A 20,471-nucleotide genomic window follows, 5' to 3' on the forward strand; every position below is an offset into this window, starting at 1 on the left:
ACTTTCCCTTCTCCCTTGCCTTTTTAGCCTGATGTCTTTCCCCCTTCCTTTCCAGTCCTGAAGAAGGGTCTCAGCCTGAAATGTTGAGTGTTTGTTCCTCAGAGACTGCCTGACCTGAGTTTTTCTAGCATCTGCAGAGTCTCATGTTCAAATAGGGGTAGTTCATACACAGTAAATGGTAAGGGCACTAGGGAACATTGTTGAACAAAGGGTTTCTTTTGGGTGGGGGTTAAAATAAGTGACAACACAGATATGGAGAATTGAAGGGGACTGAAAGCATGCTTTCCTTTATACATTGTAGTACAGAGATGAGGTGTTAAATTCAATCTTCATAAAGTGCTTGTTAGATTGTATCTAGGGCTGCACAGGTAGGAGGATGTAGTTGTTCTGGAGAGAATGAAGAGATTAATCAGGATGTCTGTATTGAAGACGTGATTTATGATGAGAAGATGGTGAACTTGTTTCTTTTTTTCTTGAGCAAAAGAGTCTTGAGTGTAGGACCTGATAACTTTTTTATGCCTTTTATTATTTTTTTTAAGATGGTCAGAATATTTCCATGGTAGGGATATTAAAAAAACAAGAGGGCATAGATTTAAAATCTTGCAGTTGTTGATACCTAGAGCAAAGTGTCGGAGGTGGTGGTGGAATCGAATAAAACCAGATGGTGTTTAAGAGACATTTGGACAGAAACTCAAGTTGGCGTGGCACAGAAGGATAGGGGCCTAATGCAGGCAAGTAGGATTAGCGTAGATGGACATTGTGCGTCAAAGGGGGCCTGTACAACTCTATAATTGATCTAAATTGTTGGATGAGTTTGCAATGGGCACATTTGTCTCTTTCAAACAAAACTAACCTTTTTCTTTTATCTAGTTGAAACTAGATTTCTCTCCCAAAACTCCACGGCGTGAATTTCTTCTGGAGGAGGAACAATCATTGGACTTTGTCTTTATACCACCTGAACCAAAGCAGAGGATACTAACCGAGCATCAGAAAGAGGTGTTGCAGACAAAGAGGCAAGTTAAAGAATCTGATGGTCAATATTTTCTCGCCCTGTTTACTGAGGATGTGTGGGTGGAATGGGCTTTGCCTTTTCACCATTGATTTGGGGGGGTGGGGGAGGAGTTATTTATTGAGATGGAGTGGGGAATAGGCCCTTTGAGCCACACTGCCCAGCAAACCCCCGATTTAACCCTAGCCTAATCATAAGACAATTTACAATGACCAATTAACCTACCAACCTGTACGTCTTTGGACTGTGGGAGGAAACCATGCAGTTCACAAGGAGAACGTAAAATTCCTTGCAGGCAGCGGCAGAAATCAAACCGATTGCTGGCACTGTAAAGCATTCTGTTAACCATCACACTACCATGCTGCCCCAATGGAAAATATTTTACCAGGCCTACTTCCTTGGTGCTGTGTTTTGGCCTTTTGGCATGGGGTTTGTTTTGCCGTTCTAACAGTAGTTACAACTGTACTGTTCCACTGTAAGACATGCAGTATATTTCCAGTAGCCTCATTTTTAATCAATTTAGTTCAGAAGTGCACTGTGGGGATCTAACATTGTAGACACAAAGAACTGTAATTGTTGGGAATCCTGGAGCAACACAAAAGCTTAGAAGAACTCAGCAGGTCAGGCAGCATCTATGGAGGGAAATGGACAATTGATGTTTCGGATTGAGACCCTTCATTTGGACTGTCCTGTTTCCCATCAGGCTTTGCTCTCTCACTTTGCAGTTCACTGAAGGGTCATTAATCTATGAAGTTAACACTGATTTTCTCCCTGCAGATGAGGCTTGGCTGCTGGATTTTTCCAGCATTTTAAAAAAATATATATTTTTCAGTTTTCTGTATTTGAATCACTGGTTTGCATGTGACTTTAAACCTTTCTAGGTGGTTAAACATCTTTTGGCTTGAGGGGTGGGGTGTCGGTGTGTATGGTCAATATATGGGGATGGTCAATACATGCTGCCATTACCAGGAGCATTCCCATCCTATGAATAAATAGGGGAAAATTAATCATTTTTAAAGGGCTTGTCGATTTGAAAATTTATTTCCCGCAAAACAGGACTGACATTCCAGCAATGTACAATAACTTGGATGCGTCTCAGGATTCTCACTTGTTTTCCCAGTATGCACAATCTCAGGAAGAAAGTCTGTAAGTAGATCATCTTGCATGGTATCTAATATACCTTTAGTTGGCTTGTTTATAACATGTATTAATCCCCAAAGTTCCAGTAATGTGATTGAAATTTCAGTTCGTGCAACCTTTGTATTTTTTTAATGAGCCCATGCCATCAAAAATAAAGCAAAGTTATTTTAGCAGGCCGTAACTATCAGAATTGCTACTGTGGTGTGGATAGGACTCTATGTGTCATTACTGCTAAATGTATGCTGTAGCTGAGTAATTTGTTCAGGTTAACCTTAGTGTTAAAAGGTTTCCACGACTATTCAATTATGTCTAAACTTTATGCAAATTAGGGCGCAAAAAGACCATTTATTCCAGCTGGTCTATTCCAACTTTATTCCATAGTCATTTTGCTGCCCCCTCTATTTTAATGCAATCATTTGTTCTTTGATTTCTTTTCTGTAGTTATTTAATTTCCCTTTTAAATCTACTCATGCCATTGTACTTCAATAATTTTCCAATTGTAAAATTAATATTTTATCTAGGCTCATCACACATTTGAAACAGGTCTTCCAAAAAAAACCCAATATTGTCCTAGTATTTTTATAAAAGCGACTTTGGCAACTGCATATTTTATTTTTAATTTTGTAAGTACTAGATAATGAGTCATAAGTTAGTGCAGCAAAGAGCCCTCAATTGCTATGCCATTAATTCTGCAATCACTCGACCCTCCCCCAATCTTTCAGAGAAAAATTGGCAGAAGTTGAGCAAGTGGACCAAACTTCTGACAAGAACCAGCAGGTGAGTTATTTTTACTGCAGGTAATCAAAGCTTTTCAGTGATTATCTACATACCATATGCAACTTGACTGTAGTAAATGAAGGGTGAATATTGGGAGCTCTGACTTGATGTGCATAAGTAATTGATTTGATCTGAAAACAGATTAACCGCTCATAAGATTCAGCAGGATATTACAAGTGGCTCAGCTTAGAATGACCTTACTCTACCTTGATGTCCAACAAGACGGTCTGTTCTGAAGCTCATGAAATGGGTAACAAAGAACTGCCAAGACGTTTTCAGATCTATTCTCTTTTTTTTGTATCAGTGTAGTTTGGTATACAATTCTAATCTTCAATTAAATTAATACTCTGATACATAGTACAACTTCAAATATAGCTTATTGATTGGTATAGTTAAGGCAGTTTGTGCCTGTACCTTAATTTGAGAAAATCTGCTCTTGGATCAAAAATTAGTTTAATGGAAGACTAAGCAGATGGGTGTCTAGATAAAGATTGCAATATCCTGAAACGTGTGTGCTTCAGCATCAAATGTAATTGGAATTTGGTGCAATGAGTTATCACTCGTCTAAATTCTGGGTATTGAACAGGGTAAAGGACTGATTGTGGCACAGGATTGATCTCACTCAGGTGCCTACCTAAAGGAATGTGCACATGTTTTTTGCAAAGTGTGTTTAAATTTTGATACTACTTGGTTCTTTGTAAAATTTCAAAAATATATTTTTATTTTTTAGGCTGACAGTGTGGTAGCAGAAAGTGAGGTGATTGCCCCAGTTACAACTGAAGAAGGCACTGGAAGCATGTTGCTTGATCAAGAAAAGCTGCAGGATTCTGCTGATCAGGAGAAAAGTAGAATTCCAATTTGTCTAGACTCTAAAGGTTCTGGTGGCAGTGACAAACAGGAGGAAACTAGGAATGGTGCAGCAGTTTCCCCATCAGACTGCGTTGGAGGTGACGTTGAAGCAGTCAGCAATGCAGATGTCAGTGGCGGCTCCAGCTCCTCTGATGTTGTCTCTGGGACACCACAAAAAACCAGTAGTCGTCGGCAGTCATTCATCACACTGGAGAAGTTTGATTCTTCTACCCCATGTTCCTTCAGCAAGTCACCAATAAGTAAATTTACTCAGGCAGCTGCTAAAGCTCCCGTTCCTCTGCAGGGTGAAGTAATGGAGGTGGAAGATACACCACAACTTGAAGTGGGTAAGGTTTGCCAGGAAGTCTGTCTGAACACATCGCTCTCTGGGAGTAGACGAAGTAGACGCTTAGGAAATAAAAATGAACAGTCAGTCATAGAAAAGCCAACCAAACGCAACAGGACTTCTAAAAATATGAAGTCTTCTGAAGAAGAGTCATCTGATGTCAAAAAAAATTCTTCAGCTGATAATGTACAGGCATCAAAAGAAAGCGATTTACATGAGATTGAGTGCAGCCAAAATTCTGAGTGTCAAACAGATGCCGACCAACCGGTAGTTGTTGGGGAGAGAAAGTTAGCTTCTCCTGTCATCTTAAAGGAGAATCCATTATCAGAAAGACCTCCAGGTATGCAAGATGAGGCTGATGAACAAAATTCTAGAACAACACCAATTAAAACACGAAGGCAATCTTCTCGGAAGCATTTGGAACTGGCAGTGACTGATCCAGCAATTAAAAAGGTTAAAAGTGAGGGTTGCAAACCCCGTAAAAGATCACAAAACGAGAGTGTGGAGTCTCTTCAGAATGGGTCCTCTGGGAGTGATGAGTTGATAAAGGAGGAAGATAATACTAAAACTTCATCTGACAACTCAGAAACCGAAAAGAGCAGTGCTTCAAAAACTAATTCTCAAGAACCTTTTGTCAAAAGCCGTCCTCGCTACCTCACTCGTAGGTCGTCCCAAGGCTTATCTGAAGCAGAAAACAGCTGCTGTGATGTGACTGAAACTGAGAGTTCTGAAAGCAGCTCTAAGCCTCAGAATGGGCCAAAGAAAAGGAAAGTATTCAAGGGAAAAACAAAGACAAAGGAGCTATCTCCTGAGAGCAGCAAGACAAAAACAACAAAGGAACACAAACTAATGATGGGCAGTCAGCTGTGCTCAGAAACTGAAACTGGTGAAGTTAATATTTTGAAGGAAAACGAGGTAGAACATCGGGATGCATCAGCGACACAAACTGACGATGCAGGTGATGTTAATCCTGTGCAGAAAACTATGGAGGTTCAGACAGTTGTAGAGTCAAGTGTAGAAATGGATCCCAACGTGCACCCAGTTGCATCTGACAAGAGAGAACAGCCTGAAGCTGTTGAAAATGTGAAAGTCGAAAGTAATTTGGAGCAGTGCAAATTTGAAGCAGCTAGCCCAGTGGTCAATGTTGAACCTTTGCCTTCTGAGGCAGGAAATTCATCTTCTGGAATGTCATTTAATGATTGCTCAATTCCCCCTCATGAGCAGCATACAGACAAAAAGAACCAGCAATTAAAAGGGTGCCATTTGAGAAGTAAAAGGACACGGAAAACTAAAAGCTGTGATTGTTGCCAGAATCCCTTGCAACAGCATGGAAAGTCACTAGCTGGAAGCAAAGAAAATACTGCCAAGCAAGATTCGCATTCTGATGGGCAGAATGAGCATGATTCACACCTGAATTTTTCAGTATCTTCTGCAGAGCGATTATCAGAAAGTTCTGAGTTGATTAACACTGGAAATGATGACAATGGACCATGTGCATTTAGCACACCCATAAATGAGAACAGTGCAAAACATCCTTTTGGTCCATCCTTCAGTACGGTTGCATCTAAAGGGGATTCCACTGAAGAAAAATGCGTTTTACCGGACTTTGAAGCCTCTGTAGAGCAGAAAGTGGAGCCACCGTCTGCAGAGCAGAAAATAGAAGAAGCTTCGGATTGTGGAAAGAATGAGCAAGTGGAACTGATGGAGGCAGGTGACACTGCAAATTGGAAGTGTCACCCGTCAGAGCCGGTAGCTGAGCCAGTGCCAGAGCCGGAAGCTGAGCCAGTGCCAGAGCCAGAGCCAAAGCCGATAGCTGAGCCAGTGCCAGAGCCAGAGCCGGTAGCTGAGCCAGTGCCAGAGCCGGTAGCTGAGCCAGTGCCAGTGCCAGAGCCGGTAGCTGAGCCAGTGCCAGTGCCCGAGCCGGTAGCTGGGCCAGTGCCAGTGCCCGAGCCGGTAGCTGGGCCAGTGCCAGTGCCCGAGCCGGTAGCTGGGCCAGTGCCAGTGCCCGAGCCGGTAGCTGGGCCAGTGCCAGTGCCCGAGCCGGTAGCTGAGCCAGTGCCCGAGCCGGTAACTGAACCAATGACTGATAATGCTGCTGAGCCTGCTGCTTTGTTAGGTGAGCCATCAGTGATTAAAGAAACTCAGGATGACAGCTGTGTTTTAGACCATGGTCAAGTGACTAAGGCAAGTGAGTCTGCCCCACTTGACAAAGTGACTGATGTACTGGCTGGATCAGATGAGAGTGAAGAGCCGAGTGCTGTCGACAAGTCTACGCAAGGTGAACCGGAAACTGCAGTGCATTTCAAAGATGTGGAACCTGGCGAAAATGAAGAGTTACAAACCGAGACACAAATAACTGCAACGGTTGATCTCCCCAAACAGGTGATACCTGATAATAATGAACACAAGTCAGAGCAACTCATGGAATCACCACAGAAGATAAAAAATGATAGCATGTTTCTGACAGGTTCAATGCACAGTCCTTCAGGAATGCAGGCATGTTGTGTCTGGTCACCTACAGCCTCACCTTCCACAAGTATTCTTAAGAAAGGAATTAAGAGGCAGACTGAAACTGACTCTCCTTCACCACTGAATAAGGTAATTGCATATTAAGGTTTTCAGCTTGGAAATGTATGCTTGCCAATTTGGATTTAACAGGCTGAACTATGAATATTATATATTTTACCCTTGGTCTGTACTGAATTGACTAATCTGGTCTGTACTAATTGAAAGTGCCAGAAATGCTCGCAGTGCCTCCTTGGGAAATTGATCATTATATTTCATTGACCCCGATTGGTGAAATATGTACATGGGCTTGGCTGTTTCCGATAGATAATTGGGTTGCTGACACACTTAGAATGGTAGCTTCTGCCATTAAAATTGTGATTGTCACATGTACTAAAATGCATTGAAAACCTTGTCTTGTATACTCTCCAAATGTCAAGTTATTGCAGTGTATTGAGGTAGAACTGGATTTATAAAAAAAACCCAGAATGCAGAATAATGTATAACATCTGCAGAGAAAACATAAGATGCTAGTCATGACGTAATTAGACCATGTATAGGAGCCTAATTAGGCCATTCAGCCCATCGAATCTACCATTTGATCATGACAGTCTTATTTTCCCATTCCCCTTCCATATGGTACTAGTACTGTACAAAAGTCTTGGGTATATACAGTGCCTGTAAAAATTCCTCCCTGGCCTTGGAAGTTTTCATGTTTTATTGTTTTACAACATTGAGTCACAGTGGCTTTAATTTTGCTTCTTGACACTCATCAACAGAAAAAGACTTTGGTGTCAAAGTAGAAACAGATCTCTATAAAGTGATCTAAATTAATTACTAATATAAAACACAAAATGATTGATTGATTAATATTTCCCCCCCCCCCCACCCCCGTGCAGCCAGTTGGTTTTTGAAGTCACATAATTAGTTAAAAGGAGATCACATGTGTGCACATTTCAAGTGATTGTAGTAAAAATACACCTGTAATTGGAAGGTCCAGCTGCTTGTGAGTCAGTGTCCTTGCAAAAACTACACCATGAAGGCAAAAGAATGCTCCAAGCAAATCCATGAAAAGGTTATTGAAAAGCACAAGTCAGAAGATGGATACAAGAAAATTTCCAAGTCACTGAATATCTCTTGGAGTACAGTTAAGTCAATCATCAAGAAATGGAAAGAATATGGCAGCTTTAAATCTGCCTATAACAGGCTGTCCTCAAAAACTGAGTGACTGCAAGAAGGGGTCTAGTGAGGGAAGCCACCAAGAGACCTATGACAACTCCAGAGGAGTTGCAGGCTTCAGTGGCTGAGATGGGAGACACTGCACATACAACAACGGTTGCCGGAGTATTTCTTTAGTCACAGTTTTATGGGAGAATGGCAAAGAGAAAGCCACTTTTGAAAGAAGCTCACATGAAATCACGGCTAGAGTTTGGCAGATGGCAAGTGGGAGACTCTGAAGTCAGCTGGAAGAAGGTTCTATGGTCTGATGAAACCAAAGTTGAGCATTTTGGCCATCAGACTAAACACTATATTTGACATAAGCCAAACACCACACATCATCAAAAACACACCATCCTTACTGTGAAGCATGGTGTTGGCTGCATCATGGTGTGGGGATGCTTCACTGCAGTAAGCCCTGGAAGGCTTGTGAAGGTAGAAGGTAAAATGAGTGCAGCAGAATACGGGGAAATACTGGAGGAAAACCTGTTGCAGTCTGCAAGAGAACTGTGACTTGGGAGAAGATTTGTTTTCTAACAAGACAATGGCTCCAAGCATAAAGCTACACAGGGATGGCTTAAAAACAACAGTCCTAGAATGGCCAAATCAGAGTCCAGACCTCAATCCAACTGAGAATTTGTGGCTAGATTTGGAAAGGGCTGTTCACTCACAATCTCCTTGACAATCTGACAGAGCTTGATCAGTTTTGTAAATAAAAATGGGGAAAAATTGCAGTGTTCAGATGTGCAAAGCTGATAGAGACCTATCCACACAGACTCAAAGCTGTAATTGCTGCTAAATACTGACTTGAAGGGGTGAATACAATCAATTATTTTGTATTCTATATTTGTAGTTGATTTAGATCACTTTGTGAAGATGTTTTCACTTTTACACGAAAGAGAATTTTTCTGTTGACCAGTGTCAAAAAAGCCAAATTAAATCTACTGTAATTCAATGTTGTAACAATTAAACATGAAAACTTTTGGGGGAGGGGGTGAATTCTTTTTTCTATATATGGGCACTGTATAGCTAGGGTGCCTTTTGCATAGTATCGTAGTTGTCAACATGGAGTGGAGAGTTTGTAAATCTAGCTGGAGCAAAGGATGTTGGGAATGGCGAGGGATGGTGTGGAACAGATGGCAGAGGACGACCGGGGGTGGGCGGGGGGGGGGGGGGGTTGCAGGATTGGCATGGGTGCAGACACACCCATGGCAAAATCATTTGTTTCTAAATGGTTTATTGAACATTATAGAATGATTTCCCACTTCCTGCTTCCTCCTCGCTCTCAGTCCACAATAGAGGCCCAAATCAGAGCCAGGTTTATCATCACTGACATATGTCATGAAATATGTTTTTCCCAGCAGTACAGTGCAATACATAAATTTACTACAAAATTGTGCAAATACCTTGTGCACCGTAGCTCTGTTTCTAAATCCCTTTAGAACAAATGACAAGGAATTTCTTTAGCCAGAGGATAGAAAATCGATGCAGTTTATTGCCACATAATAGCTGTGGATGTCAAGTCATTGAGTATATTTGAAGCAGAGATTGATAGGTTCTTGATTAGTAAAAGCATCAAGATAACAGGGAGAAGGCAGGGGAATGGAAGATAATCCAATCATTAATTAGTGGATAGTTAATATTCCATTGCTTTAGAAAGGCTCTAGTATAAGGTGGGAGACTAGAGGCCGGTGATCTTGGCATCAGTAGTGGGTAAATTATGGGAAGGTGTTCTAAGGACCTTGCTGTATAAGGGTATTTGGATAGCTAGGGCTTGATAGGGATAGTCAATATGGCTTTGTGCATGGTGGATATGTCCAACCAATCTTGAGTTTTTCAAGACAATTACTAGGAAAGTTGATGAAGGCAAGGCAGTAGATGTTGTCTATATGGACTTTAACGTCATCCTGCAAATGAGGGGGATCTTCACTCAGAGTGGTGTAAGTGTGGAGTGAGCTGCCAGTGGAAGTGGTGAATGCAGCTTCAATAGTAATATAAGAGAAGCTTGGATGGGGATGTGAAAGGGCTGTGGTCCAGGAGGGACTTGGCAGAATACTAGTTTGGCATAGACAGTTTCTCTACTCTAGTGCTATATGACTCCTATGGGCCTATAACTATTGACTCAAGAGTTGAAAGTTTGAAATTACCTGAAGTAACTTTGCAATTTAGGTTTGGTTAAATGTTTTTTTAGTTTAAACTCTAACCTGAAACGGAGACACAGGAGATTGCTAATACTCAAATCTGGAGCAAAAAAAAAACAAATTGCTGGAGTAGCTGCATGGGTTGGCAAACGTGTACCTGTGACCAAGAATCTCACAGATTGTGACTTGAGGGTCACCTGGTTCCCTTGTACAATTCATCACCCAACAGACGTCATGCATGTATGCAGCTTCACCTTCTGATTTCCTCAAGCAGTTTGTTCATTTTTTAACTTTCTGCTCTATAAACATGAGCAAAAAGAGCTATTTTTGGCTGAAGTCCATTTGCTTCACTAATCTGCTTTCTTAAAAAGTTCGAGCTATTTGTGACTCAAGATGTTTTAATGTTGTATAGTTGTCTTAGGAATGGTTTAGAGAGTAAACCGGGATTGACAGCACATTGATGCTTGCATCTCCTGAGTCACCTTTCTTTAGGAAGTGATTGAGTCTGCTACCAACATACTTTGATCGTAGATGATCCAATGTGCAATGGTCAGTACTTGTCATAATCTGGAATTCACTTTTTATTTTCTATAAATTTGTGGTTTTTGTACTATTCATTGAAGGAAGGTCAAACATAACCTACATGGGACAATTTGCTCTTAGCTTGTTCTCCCTCACCACCACCCATCTTTTTATTGTGGCATTTTCCACCTTCCTTTCTAGTCCTGATAAAGGGTCTTGACCCAAAACATTGGCTGTTTATTCATTTCCATAAAATGCTGCCTGACCTGCTGAGTGTGTTGACAGATGGTGTTCACATTTCAAAATCACCTGTGTAGCATTGTTACTCTGTCGCTAGTATATTTTGTGAAGGATGTTTCTCTTAATAAACCATTTTGTTACCCCACAAACTTTGGCAGCTTTAATTTTGGTAAGAAAACTTAGAAGTATTATAAATAGCTCTATTTGACCAGACTTGCTAAAATGTAGGTTTCCATTACAAATAGTTTGGATTTAATTTGTATTAATGTTGTCAAAATAATTATTCATCATTATAATGAAAGAATCATGTAAGTGCTTTTGTGTTGAATAAGGGCTCAGAAATTTGTTGCATGTGTAATTTGTGCTATTTTCAGTTGTATTGGATAATCTAGTGTTGTGAGCTCTACCACTTAGTAGAAAGTTGCGAAGACCTTTGCAGAAGTTCGAAGCCCATTTGGTTTAAGCGGCTGTTTAAAATTAGTATTTTTATTTTACATCATTAGATAAGATTCCAGTTATTTTTACGAATGCATTTGTTTCCTTTTTCCAGATCCGTAGAGTTTCATTTGCAGATCCAATTCATCGGGAAGGCTTGGCTGATGATATTGATCGTCGTAGCCCAGTAGTGAGATCCCATTCTTCAGGAAGTTCCCCTACATTAAATCACTCAATCTCTAATGGTTCTATTCGCTCCAGTTTTCAGTACAAGGTAGGAGTCTATCCTCATTCCTATCAGATAAGATACAATAGCTATTTTGCATCTCAATTAGTCCTTCCAGATGGATCCAGCAGTTTTCTTCCCCCCATCTCTTAGAATTACCTGTGTCAGTATTTGAACTCATCTAGCATTGTGAACATAGAATTTTTCTCTTAATCATTGTTTCCAAACCACCTTCAATTCAACTGCCACTCTCAGTTTAGAATCATAGATAATACTGACTCTCTTGTGGGGTTTAATGTGCAAATATTAATTGAAATTGCATGTATTATTAGTGCTAACTGTTTCAGCTTTAGAGCTTCAGTATAACTTTATTCTAATGTTACTGCTAAGTTTAAACCAGTGATCTAAGATTCACATGTTCCAAGGCCCTCTGTGGGTTAAGACTGCAACATGGCTATAAGTGCCATTTTTGATAGTGACATTGAACTAAGGACCAAATGTTAAGATGTATAACGAAGGCAATTTTGGTGTATCCAACATTGAAGACTAAAAGACATAGCCCATTTGACCCATTGAGTCTGATCCAACATTACATGATGACTAGCAACACACACAAAATGCTGGTGGAACGCAGCAAGCCAGGCAGCAGCTACAGGAAGAAGCAATGTGGACATTTCGGGCCGAGACCCTTTGTCAGGACTAACTGTTAGGTCTGTGTATGTGTGTCTCTGTCTGTCTGTCTCTCTCTCGCTCTCTCTCTCATGAGCCTCCTCTGCATCCTCTCCAATGTCTATACACTGTTTTTCAGATGAGGGCCCAAAACTGTTCATAATACTCCTCTGACCAATGTCATATATAAAGCCTTAGCATTACATCTTGTTCTTATATTCTCCTCTCAAAAGGAATGCTAACATTGTATTTACCTTCCTCACCATTGATTTAAAACTACAAGATGACCTTCAGGAAGTCCTGTACAATTCCTTCTACCAAAGTGCGTGATATACTTTTCTACACTAAATTCCTCTGTCACTTTGCCCATCTTACACATCTGTCCAAGTCTTCTGCTGCCACTCCACCTATCATCCACAAAGCCATCAATTCTGTCATCCAAATCAATGAGATATTACATCAAAAGAAGTGGTCCCAATAGCAACCGCTGTAGAACACCACCGGACACCGGCAGCCAACCTGAAATTCCCCCTTTATTTCCACACTTTGGCTCGTGCCAGTCAGCCAGTCTTGTCTTGTAGTATCATGTTAAGCAGCCTTGTGTGGCACCTTGTCAAAGGGCTTCTGAAAATCCAAGTAAACAACATTCACTGTTTATCTTGTAATCAACACCAGAGTGGCATTAAACAGATAGTCACTGGTGTATATTTAAGTTGTTAACCTTTTTTTAAAATGTGTGATTTCACCTTTATTAACTTTCTGAAAATGATAAACTGGAGTATTGTTTGCATTATAGGATTTCGCATTTGCATTATCTGTTCATTAATGAAATTGAATCAAATTGTTGGTATTTTCTTTTTGAAAACGTAGTCTGCTCTAGTTCCCAATTTTTACTGCGGCACAAAATCTATTTTATTTTTGGATGGCAGGCGTCACTTTGTTTCCAGCCTACCATGAACTACAAATCAGGCAATTGGGAGGTTTTGCTATTCTTCAGCAAAACCTCCCAATTGCCTGATTACTTTCTCAACAATTTTATTGGATAGTTTTATTTAATAATTTAAAATAAATGTAAATGTGAGGCAACAATTCACCTGTGAATTTGCTGGGGTAGTCTGATGTGACAGGTGCTCCCAGTGTGGCCTCCTCTGCATTGGTCAGACCCATTGTAAACTAGAGGACTGCCTCGTTGAGCATCTCTGCTCCATCTGCCAAAAGTGGAATTTCCTGTTGGCACAACGTTTTAATTCAGATTCCCGTTCCCACATGTCAGTCCATAACCTCCTTGTGCCAAGATGAGGCCACCTCAGGGTGGAGGAACAATACCTTATTCCTGCTTGGGTAGCCTCCAACCTGATGGCATGAATATCAATTTCTCCTTCCGGTTTAAAAAAATCCCTCCCTGCTCCCCTCTTCTGTTTCCCCACTCTGGCCTCTTACCTCTTCTCACCTGCTTATCACTTCCCCCAGGTCCCCTCCTCCTTCCCTTTCTCCTGTGGTCCACTCTCCTGTCCTAACAGATTCAGCTATCCTCCTTCTCCCTTCCCCTTTCCTTTCCAGTTGTGTAGAAGGGTCTTAGCCTGAAACATAGTCTGCTTATTCATCTCTAGATGCTGCCTAAACTGCTAAATTCCTCCACCTTTTTGTGTGTGTCACCTTTAACTGTAAAGTACTTTCAAGATAAACTTGCGCAGGTTCATTTAGGAATTTCAGAAATCTGCATGCATTAATAAAGTACTGCGTGCTTGAAATCTGAATGTAAAGCATTACTGTAATTACTCAACACAATGTGTGGAAGAAGCCCCAATTACTATTTCAAGTCAATGGCCTGTTATCAGATCATTGCCCTTTTAACAGTAACATTTTTTTCGCTATCGATACCTGACCTGAATATCTCTGTATTCTGCTACAGATTAGCCTTAAGCACAAGCACAGTTGAGTGTTATTGTTGGTTATGGTGGTGCTTTTACCTTTGGATGAAAGCAGCTAAACACATTGCTAGTAAAGAAGGCAAGTGGCATGTACCTTAATTAGTTGAGGAATTGAGTTTGGGAAGTTGTATTGTGGTTTTTTTGATGTGTATATGATAAATAAATTAATCTGAAGTTTTATTACATTCTAATTGGGCTGTACCTGAGCACTGCATTCAGTTCTGGTTGCCCCATTATAGGGCAGCTGTCAACACTTTTTGAGCGGGGCACAGAAGAAGTTTTAACAGGATGGTGCCTGGATTAGAGGGAATGTGCTATAAGGAGAAGTTGGACAAACTTGTGTTTTTTCACCTGGATCGGCTCGGGAGATCTGATGGAATTTTGAGATTTAGAGGAATACTGTACATAAAATAGACAATTAGTATCTTTTTCCCAGCATTGAAATGTCTTGTTACTAGAGGACATGACACTTAACATGAGGAGTGCAAGTTCAAAGGGGATTTATGGGACTAGCTTTTTTAAAGAGTGGCAGACTCCTACAGTCCACTGCTTGTGGTGGAGGTGGCAACAAATACAATAAAGACTTTCAAGAGCCTCTTAGATAGGCTTGTAAAGGGATGTTGCATAGGCGGGGGGGTGGGAATTAGTATAGTTGGACATTTAATGACTAATTTGGTACAGTTTTGGCTGAAGGACCTTTGCTGTGCTGTACAATTCATTGTCATAATATTAAGAATATAAATCTGCTTGCCATCTTTTTGATAGTAATGATTACAGTTCAAAAGTTGTCAAACATTTTGGCGTTACATCAGTGGCACTTCTTCCTCCGTGTTCTTGGAACACGGTTTAGTTTTGTCTTGCCTGAAGTGAAACATGTTAAAATGCAGAGTATTAAATGTAAACAAAATGCTGGAAATACTTGTGTTAGTTATCTATGAAAGTGAAACAGCACCTAATACTGTAGATCTTCTGTCAGAAAATGCTTTATTACTATATATAGTGTGATGACCTTAGGGTACTTCTTTCTAATTATCCGCATATTTAATTTTCTTAGTACAACACTACTCCAACAAAAGGATTCCAGAGTCCAAGTGCTCGCAATTCAGGCTGTAAGAGTTCGAAGAAATGTCTGGTAAGTTTTTGAAGGCAGTCACACATCAAGAAGATTTGTCTTGGTAGTAAATTATGAGAGCAAATCTCTATATGGTTAATTATGTTGTACAGCCCCATAGATGCTAAGTGCCTTGTTATTGTCAAGCATACATAAACCAATTATTTAAGTGCAATCATTCAGACTGCAAGGAAATCGCAATTGAGCCCTATTCTTGTCACAATGACTGTTCACATTCGTTCATTTTCACCTGGAACAATTTGTATTTAAGGCAGCCTTGTATGGTCAAATATTGGAGCATCAAAGATGCATGTATAAATGAGATCTGCCTCCAAGCCATAAAGTGAGTTGGGAGCACTGAACGTGTAAAGAGGCTTTAGTGTTCTCATTGTGTTTCAGGAAGGATTGGTACCGTTTCTCATTATAAATGCTCGTTAGATAGCTATCATACCAGGAGATTTTTTTAGCAGATTGTTTCCTACCCCTTCCCCCTGTTTTCTAGAGCAATTGAAGTCAGCTGTTTAGTTAAGATTAGTTAATGCAACTCAGTCTACAGTCGAGCCTGTGGACTTTTTCATTGAATTCTGAATGTTGGAAAACAGGCCACTAATTGATTGAATCTGAAAGCATTAGCTTTAGAATTGAACTAGATCTCCATTGCTGGAGATGTTGCAAATGGGAGATTTGTGCATGGAATCCATGCTATACAGGAATAATGGCATTGTTATGAATAAGTACAACATTGTGATTATCCTTTCATTTTCCCAAGATCTCTGAAATGAGCAAAGAGTCTGTGACATCATCTTCAGCACGTGTGTATCCTGCTCTGGTCAGCTGTTCTTCACCCGTCGAAACCATTCTACCTCAGCTTGCTTCTAATATGTGGTATGTAAGGCACTTGTTCATAGTGCATATTGTGGCATCCTAATTAATAACTGCAACAATTTTGATAAACTTCCTGTAGTTAGTCACTTAGTATTAAATTGATCAATATGGGGTGTTGCTAATTGTTACTGGTGTCCTTGTGTTGAACAACATTGGGCACCACAGCAGCAGTTAACATGATGCTGTTGCAGCATGGAGAGTCAAGAGTTCAAAGTTCAGTCTTGGAATCCCCAGTTGGGAGTTTGTACTTGCTCCCCATGGAATGGGTGGGTTTCCTCCCACAGTCTAATGACATACTGGTTAGTAGATTAATTGGTAATTGTAGATTGTTCTGTGATTAGGCTAAGGTTAAAAATCGGGGTTTTCTGGCGGCATGACTGGAAGGGTGTATTCTGTGCTGTATCTCAATAAAATAATCTAAACTCCTGCTGTGTTTTCTTTCTTTCTCTCTTCTAATAGGGCCCGAGGTTTGGGCCAACTTGTAAGAGCTAAAAACATCAAGACTATTGGTGACCTGAGTTCGCTCACAGTGGCTGAAATTAAGTTGCTTCCGATCCGTTCCCCAAAAGTATTTGTTGTAAGAAAGGCTCTCAAAGCCTTTTATGAAAATCAGGTGAGTTGATTCCTGTGAACTTGCAGATTCCATCTGAAGTTGGAATATGCTAAAATTTAACCCAAATCCCTAAGCCTGTTTCAGAATCAGAATCCACTGCTGCTATTCAAGGCACCCCGGAAGAATTACAGTACTCCAGTAATTTTAGTGTGAAACATACTTGGAAATGCTTTCGTTTTCTTAAAAAAAAAAACACATTTTATGGTGCTTGATGGCCAGTGCAGACTGGGTGAGTTGAAGGGCCTGTGACTTTGCTGCACCTATACTAATATTTGATTATTAGTTACCAAGTCATAGAACACTGCTGCACAGAAACAGGCCCTTTGGCCCATCTGGTCCAAGCTGACCTGATCAGTCTAGGCCATCTAACTGCACCCCGGGTCATACCTCAGCAAACCTCGTTCATCCGTTTACCTATCCAAACTTAAATGTTACAATTGAACCTGCACCTACTACTTCAGCTGTCAGCCTGTTCGGCATTCGCATCACCCTCTGAGTGAAGAGGTCAGGCAGGATGTAGAATAAATCAGTGTGTCTTGATTGTTGGATTCAGTTAAGAAAAATATTCTGGTTTGTTTTTGTTCCAATACTAAACTGTTTAGCAGCCTCCTATCTAAGAAGTTGCGCAAAATAATGAATCTCGAACTCCAACAGCTATTTTAAATTTAGTCTGTTATTTTAATTTAACTTTGTATCCTGTTAACTTTGCATTAGCTCTTTTCCCTAAACACCACTTTATAAGGTTGCAGAGCTTTTTATTGCTAGTGCCAATGACTCAAGAGCTCTCCTCTTTGATCTGTTACATGTATATGATTGAGTTCAACTTGAAATTTGATAGGGAGAAAGTAAAGTCTGACATAGCAGTATTTCAGTGGAGTAAAGGAAATTAATGGGATGAGAGAGGAGTTGGCCAAAATAAATTGGAAGGAGATGTGGGCAGGGATGACAGCAGAGCAGCAATGGTGTGAGTTCGTAGGAGATGCAGGATAGCTGTATTCCAAAAATGAAGAAATACTCACGTGGCAAAAACAGAGAGCAACTAAAAGATCATTAGGAGGGAAACGATGAAATATGAAAGCAAGCAATATCAAAGTGGATAGTAAAAGCTTTTTCAAGTATGTTTTTTAAAAAAAGGACATTAGAAATAGGAGCAAGAGCAGGCCATCTGGCCCTTTCGAGCCTGCTGCACCATTTAATAGATCATGCTGATCTGGCCATGGACTCATCACCTACCTGCCTTTTGCCCATAACCCTCAATTTCCATACTCTGGAAAAAATCTATCCAACCTTGTCTTAAGTATATTTACTGAGGTAGCTTCCACTGCTTCATTGGGCAGAAAATTCCACAAATTGATTCCACAGATTCTGGGAAAAGCAGTTCTTCCTCATCTCCATCCTAAATTTACTCCCTGGAATCTTGAGGCTCTGTCCCCTAGTTTTAGTCTTACCTACCAGTGGAAAGAACTTTCCTACCTCTAATCTATCACTTTCATAATTTTGTATGTTTCTATAAGATCTCCTCATCCTTCTGAATTGCAGTGAGTTCAGTCCCAGGCGACTCAATCTCTCCTCATAGTCTAACCCCCTCATCTCAAATCAATTTGATGAACCTCCTCTGCACTGCCTCCAAAGTCATTATATCCTTCCTCAAGTAAGGAGACCAGAACTGTATTCAATCCTCCAGATGCAGCATCACCAGTACCCCGTACAGTTGCAGCATAACCTCCCTGCTCTTTCAATTCAAATTTAATCCCTTTAGCAATGGAGGCCGACATTCCATTTGCTTTCTTGATAGCCTGCTGCACCTCTAAACCAATCTTTTGCAATCATGTGCAGGTACTCCCAAGTGCTTCTGCTTGCTGCAATCTTTTACCATTTAAATAATTTGATCTTCCATTCTTCCTTCCGAAGTGAATTACCTCGCAAAGTGTATACAGGAGCACTAGAAAATGAGACTGGAGAAATAATAATGGGACAAGGAGATGGCAGATGAACTAAACTAGTGTTTTCCATCAGTCTTCACTGTGGAAGACATTAGCCTTGTGCGGGATGTTGAAGGGTATGAGGGATAAGAAGTGATTGCAGTTGCTATTACAAGGGAGAAAGTGCTCAAAAAGTTGAAAGACCTAAGGGTGCATAAGTCACCCCAGACCAGATGAACTGCTCCCTAGGGTTCTGAAAGAGGTGATGGTAAGAGTTTTTAGAGGCATTAATAACGATCTTTCAAAAATCATTGAACTCTGGCATAGTGCCAGAGGACTAAAAAATTGGAAATGTCATTCCACTCTTTAAAAAAGGAGGAAGTTAGCAGGAAGGAAATTGAAGACCATTTAGCCTGACCTCAGTGGCTGGGAAGAAGTTAGTCAGTTGTTAATGATTAGGTGATGCAGGACAAGTTAGGAGAAAGTCAGCATGGTTTCCTTAAGGGAAAATCTTTCCTGACGAACCTGTTGTAATCTCCTCAAAAGAATTCCAAGCAGGATAAAGAGATGTTGTATAGTTGGACTTTCAGAAGACCTTTGACAAGGTGCTACACATGAGACTGCTCACCAAGTTGAGCCCATGGTAGTACAGCAAAGTTAGTGCAAGGTTAGGGCATTGGCTGATTGGTAGGAGGCAGCGAGCGGGAATAAAAGGATCCTTTTCTGATTGGCTGCCAGTGACTAGTGGTGTTCTGCAGGAGTTCTTATTGGGACCGCTTTTTTATGCTGTATATCAATAATTTAGATGATGGAATAGATGGCTTTGTTGCCAAATTTGTAGATGATACAAAGACTGGTGGAGGGGCAGGTAGTGTTGAAACGAGTAGGCTGCAAAAGGACTTAGACAGATTAGGAGAATGGGCAAGAGTAGCAAATGAAGTACATTGTTGGAAAATGCATGGATGTGCACTTTGGTAGTAGTGCCAGGACTATTTTGTAAACGGAGAGAAAAGCCAAAAATCTGAGATGCAAAGGAACTTGGGAGTCCTTTTGCAGAACAACCTAAAGTTCAACTTGCAGGGAGAGTCAGTGGTGAGGAAGGCAAATGCAATGTTAGCATTCATTTCAAGAAGTCTAAAATACAGGCACAGGGATGTGATGCTGAGGTTTTATAAGTCACCAGTGAGGTAGTCTTGTGAACAGTTTTGGGCTCTTCATCTAAGAAAAGATGTGCTGGCATTGGAGAGGGTTCAGAGGAGGTTCTCAAGGATGATTCTGGGAGTGAAAGGGTTACCATATGAGGAATGTTTGGCTCTGGGCCTATACTCGCTGGAATTCAGAAGGATGGCGGGGGGTAGTGATATCCCATTGAAACCTTTCGAATGTTAAAGGACATGCAGAGTAGATATGGAAAGGATGCTTCCCATGATGGGGATGTCCAGGAAAAGAGGGCACAGCCTCAGGAGAGTGGGTTGTCTATTTAAAACATGTGGAGAAATTTCTTTAGCCAGAGGTAGGTGAATTTGTGGAATTTGTTCCCATACGCAGCTGTGGAAGCAAGGTCGTTGGGTGTATTTAAGGCAGAGGTTGATATTTTTGATTGGACACGGCATCAAAGGTTACAGGAAGAAGGTCAGGTGGTGGGACGATTAAGCCATGATTGAATGGCGGAGCAGAGTCGATGGGCCAAATAGCCTAATTCTACACGTCTTATGATCTTTGTAGCAGCTAGAATTGTACTTTCCACGTCTGTCCAGTGCTTTGTAAAAATTTAATTGCTTCTTGGATTTGCCATTTAGTTGTAATGGATTTGTATACAAGCTTTTCTAACATAAACTAGGAGGAAGACATTTATTGTTCATTTTATTATGTTTGAATGTTTAGTTTTAAAATGTTTCTCCAAAGGAAGAGTGAAATTTTTAACAATAGTCA

At 40.6% G+C, this 20,471-nt stretch overlaps 1 protein-coding gene across 3 annotated transcripts in view; it reads left to right on the forward strand.

The window, feature by feature from the left end:
* The window catches only part of rif1 (replication timing regulatory factor 1), a 101,121-nt gene that overhangs the window by 75,805 nt on the left and 4,845 nt on the right, over nt 1-20,471 (forward strand). For all 3 annotated transcript variants that reach the window (XM_073026374.1, XM_073026385.1, XM_073026394.1), the window contains exons 27-34: nt 871-1,013; nt 2,066-2,155; nt 2,872-2,926; nt 3,657-6,719; nt 11,298-11,456; nt 15,063-15,140; nt 15,889-16,004; nt 16,464-16,617. In XM_073026374.1, the coding sequence (XP_072882475.1) occupies nt 871-1,013; nt 2,066-2,155; nt 2,872-2,926; nt 3,657-6,719; nt 11,298-11,456; nt 15,063-15,140; nt 15,889-16,004; nt 16,464-16,617 (3,858 nt within the window). The remainder of the gene's footprint in view (nt 1-870; nt 1,014-2,065; nt 2,156-2,871; nt 2,927-3,656; nt 6,720-11,297; nt 11,457-15,062; nt 15,141-15,888; nt 16,005-16,463; nt 16,618-20,471) is intronic.

This window comes from Hemitrygon akajei, chromosome 2 (genome assembly GCF_048418815.1).
Source record: "Hemitrygon akajei chromosome 2, sHemAka1.3, whole genome shotgun sequence".
NCBI classification, from domain to species: domain Eukaryota; kingdom Metazoa; phylum Chordata; class Chondrichthyes; order Myliobatiformes; family Dasyatidae; genus Hemitrygon; species Hemitrygon akajei.